Source organism: Corylus avellana, chromosome ca2 (genome assembly GCF_901000735.1).
Source record: "Corylus avellana chromosome ca2, CavTom2PMs-1.0".
In the NCBI taxonomy this organism is placed as follows: domain Eukaryota; kingdom Viridiplantae; phylum Streptophyta; class Magnoliopsida; order Fagales; family Betulaceae; genus Corylus; species Corylus avellana.
The window spans coordinates 20,453,583-20,457,783 of record NC_081542.1 but is presented as its reverse complement, the minus strand read 5'-3'; the positions used below and the strand labels follow the sequence as shown (position 1 = coordinate 20,457,783).

The following is a 4,201-nucleotide window of genomic DNA, read 5'->3' as shown; positions in this document are numbered from 1 at the left end:
GGGGGAGGGGAGAGGAGGGAGTCGAAATCCCTCCTCCCCAAGTTGCCGGAGAGGATGGAAGGGGATAACTTTGAGGAGAGAGAAGAGAGCTTTAGCAGTATGACTTACAGTGATATAAAATTGATTTATTTGAGATAACCAAGGTTGATCGAGGAGGAGTGTTCAAGGTAGGTAAATACTAAAGGAATAGTAAAGCGGTTTTTACAATGCAAACATGCTTAATTCCTTATAAACAGATCACTCTTTAATGCACCAGATTCAAATTATTCCTTCTCCCAATCGCTTAAATCGCTGATCAACCTGTCTTAACAGTCATTCATCACGTGTTGTTTCTTCGCGCCCATGAGCGCACCACACAATGGCTTGCATATATTCCTCCGTCACTACTTCTTCGCATCCTGGCAGGACATTTGTTGGGCTTGCATATATCAGCTTGGCTGATAACCACCCTGCATCAGTTTATACGACGCTTCATAAGGTTTTTTTTTTTTTGAAGGCTTCCCATGGTTGTTTTTTTTTTTTTTAAATTAATCACAAATCGATGAAAATTTTACTCAAATGGATAAAAACGAACAAAAGAAAAGACAGATAAATTTTATGTTTACCAAAGTCTCACTACCCAAAAAAGAATTTTGGTAAAACTTTATCACTAAAAGAAGAAGAATCACAACTCAAAAAGAGAAATCTCTATCTAAGAAAGCTTGAAAAAAAAAAAAAAAAAAAAAATCTCATTTATTCATTGATTAAAATAAACTCGTTTACATTGATACATATAGGCACTAGCCTCTTATTTGATAAAGTTAACCACTACTAAATGCATGGGATGATAAACAAGGTTACTTTATAGCTGATCACAATCATCTACGTTTATTGCAATGAGAATTGTTTTCAAACAGCAAATACAATACAAGTATAATTATACGATCTTCTACAAATAGAACATCAAAGTCTAATCCTCATCAGTAGATGGTATCCGTTGAGGATTATTAAATGCAGAATGAAATTCCCCCATAGTGCTAGTGAGGGCACCAATCTGAATTTGCACTTCTGCGAGCTGAGTCTCCAGCAGTTTGAAATGATTGTCAAAACGTGCCGTCATCAGCTTAGACCAAGCTGGAGTCTCCTCTGCTGTGGACGGCGAACTCTCCCTCCGTGGTCGCTTGGACTCTGCTATATTCAACAATAAATTAATCATAACATTCTTTGTTTAGATTGACACCTTAAACGACATAATTAACATAGCAATTTAATAATAAGGCAAATTGCGCCAACAAATATACCTTTGCCAGGGCTTGTTAGGGACAGTTTAGCCATCGGCGGCTTTTGCGGTGTATTTGGTCCTTTTTGCCAATCTAGAATAAAAAAAATATAGTTAGTCTCCTATACACCCAACATTACGAATGATGTATCAAAAATTTAAATATAAATTTAAAAGATACATCAATTTTAAAAATATATATATATATATAAAAAAAAAAAAAAAATTAACATTACTAAAGGAAAACCTTTGTCATTTCGCCGTCGTGTACTGTGGGGAGGGTCTTCTTCCTCGTGGGGATTAGACTCTTTTCTTTTTTTGCTACGGTGGGGAGGGTCTTCTTCCTCGTGGGGATTAGAATCCCCATCATCTTTGGGCGAAGGACTCCAAGGTCGTTTAGGCGCCATTTGCCCTTGTAGAATAAGTAAGTGTAATTAGTCTAGCACAAACGACCAACGTCACCAATAGGGCCTTAAATAGGGAATATTTCAATATCAACCAAATATAGACTATAAAAAAAAAATATATTTTTATATATTCTAACAATGATATTAAAAAGTAAGTGAGAGACACATTATATTAAAAATACATGTGCTTACCATATGCTTATTGAGAAATAGTCTCACATTGCCTGTGGACAAGATTTTGAGCATGTTTATAAGGAATGGACAACCATTTCTTACAGAACCGGTTTTATGAGATGAGTTAGGCCCACGAATTTCTTCATGGTATCAAAGCCTACCACAGAAAGAATGGGGGCCCACACTACTTAGTCCGTGACAAGGACCACGAAAAATATCGGTCTGCACGTGAGGGAGAGTGTTGAGAAATATTTTCACATTGCTTGTGAACAAGATCTTGGGCATGTTTATAAGGAATGAACAACACTCTCTTATTGAACCAGTATTATGAGATGAGTTAGGTCTACGAATTTCTTCAATGCTAAGAGATACATGTCACTTTTTTAAAGGTTACGTTGTAACCATCAAAATCAACCGAAATTAAGTATTAGGATTTTGCCATCTGCCTCTGTACATTCCTATCAATCAAGCATGCGAACGGACAACCATACCCAATTCTTAAACTCGTGTTCGATAAATTGCTCACATGAGATCTATTTAAGATAATCATATTAATTTGTTGGTGTAACATGAGTGTGATAAGTAAATGTGAAGATTAGCAGTAGTAAATATAATGAATAATGTTATTTTTTACACTCTTATTTGACATCAACCAATGTGATATGTTTGAAGTGACTTTCTCTCAAATAGAATAATGTTACTCTTTACACCTATTATCACACGGACATGAAGAGTGGCATTACTCCCTCAAATAATATTACCCTAAGAAAAGCCCTGAAAGCCTTATCCAATAAAGGTCCTAAAATCTATTGACAAGTTTCTATATGTTGTTAAAATAAAAAGGATAATTAAAACTCTAGTCAATCTAAATACTCTAGAAATAGTATAATATAAAAACTAAAGATAAAAGAGAAACCATCAATCTGAAAATATCAACATGAGAATAATTATTCAAATATGAAGCCCTTTCATCATACAGCCGACGGCCCGACGCTAGAGTTCTTTCTCGCAGGACCTCACTGAACCTTAATTGGTTCCAAATCACTAACAATTAACAAAAGAAAGTGACATAGTAATGATATCTATGATCAGAACTGAAAGCAATTTCCCCTTTGATAATGTGAGCTAGGAATTCACTGGGTATCTTTAATGTTTGAAATTGAATTAATATTGTATTTATTTTACTAATTATAATCGACGTACTAGGATTAATCAGACACAATTAATGACAAGTAAACATAGGCGATGGTGATGATGGACACAATTAAGAAGACAAACAAATTAATACCTGTTAAGTCAACTAAATGTGACAGCTGCAATTGTGAATGCAGTAGGTTGGCCAAATTCCCCAAACGCAACCTTTAATATTTAAAAATATACCTCGGCCAGGGCTTGTTGGGGACGGTTTAACCATCGGCGGCTTTTGCGGTGTGTTTGGTCTTTTGCCAATCTAGAATCAATAAATACATGAGATGGTAATCATCTTAAAACTGACATTCCCCACGGTTGAAATCATAATATTTATCAAAAACAAATATGTTGTACTTATTATCTGAACTTTAGTTATCTATCTCCCTCCCCGTTCGATCTTGTTTAGTGGTTCACGTAGGTCCGAAATATGTTAAGAGAGTATATACGCAGTATATATTACTGCTGGTTTTGTAATATCTCTTCGTTGAATGAAATAGTCATTCGCTTTGCTCATGAAGAAATGTGTATTCCGAATATTGTATTCGTAAATTATCATATACTCTAATATCAAGGCTATTCGATTCAACTTTCTTTTATTCATAATAAAAATATCATTTTTTTTTCTAATAAAATAGCCATTCTGCATACCAAACGTAAACTAAATTTATTATATTTTCTCATAACAGGTATAAGATGGGCGCCGCGTGCACAAATAGAAGGATCGTACCATTTAAAATAACCGCAAGGTGATCCTTCGTCATATTTAGAGCATCCAAAGAACCGCCTTCCCGGATTCGTGTTTTTCCATGAAGTCTTTAGACATGCTCTCGTACCACAGTAGCATTCCCGCGACTCCCAACGTTTTCCCGCGGATGAAAATGAGATCTTGCATGCCGCAAAACAAAATATATATTAGTTAAGCATCAGAGCAGTGTATGTCCATATAATCAATATTCAATATTACCCTGCATGGACCCTGATTACTTAAAAAACCTAAAAGAAAAAGAAAAAAAAAATCCTAAAGAATATTCAATGATTTTTTTTGATTTGATCGTGATCATTTGCAAAGTCTGAACATTAAAGTGAGGAACTATATATCTTATTCCACAAAAAGAGAAATTAACATGTTTTATTTGGTCATAGATGAAAAATAAATCAAATAATATGTAAT

The 4,201-nt window shown here is 34.7% G+C and overlaps 1 protein-coding gene across 3 annotated transcripts; it reads right to left on the bottom strand.

Moving 5' to 3' along the window:
* Positions 1 to 715: 715 nt before the first annotated feature.
* On the bottom strand, positions 716 to 3,943 carry LOC132172234 (uncharacterized). Of its 3 annotated transcripts, none has more exons than XM_059583696.1 (5): positions 3,758 to 3,943; positions 3,220 to 3,289; positions 1,506 to 1,670; positions 1,281 to 1,352; positions 716 to 1,170 (listed from the first exon to the last, which is right to left on the bottom strand). In XM_059583696.1, exons 1-5 carry the CDS (start codon positions 3,758 to 3,760, stop codon positions 950 to 952), a joined length of 531 nt encoding a protein of 176 aa, XP_059439679.1. In that variant the 5' UTR covers positions 3,761 to 3,943; the 3' UTR covers positions 716 to 949. The 3 variants fall into 3 exon arrangements, with proteins under 3 accessions (XP_059439679.1, XP_059439680.1, XP_059439682.1); XM_059583697.1 differs by having other exon boundaries at positions 716 to 1,167; positions 3,758 to 3,917; XM_059583699.1 differs by lacking the exon at positions 3,220 to 3,289.
* Positions 3,944 to 4,201: the final 258 nt, after the last annotated feature.

What these genes read in the sequence shown, in the direction of transcription:
- LOC132172234 (XM_059583696.1), bottom strand. An exon ending in CCCAACAAGCCCTGGCCGAG is followed by an intron (nt 1,671 to 3,219) that starts GTATATTTTTAA and finishes TTATTCTACAAG; the next exon opens with GGCAAATGGCGCCTAAACGA. An exon ending in ACGACGGCGAAATGACAAAG is followed by an intron (nt 1,353 to 1,505) that starts GTTTTCCTTTAG and finishes TTTTTATTCTAG; the next exon opens with ATTGGCAAAAAGGACCAAAT.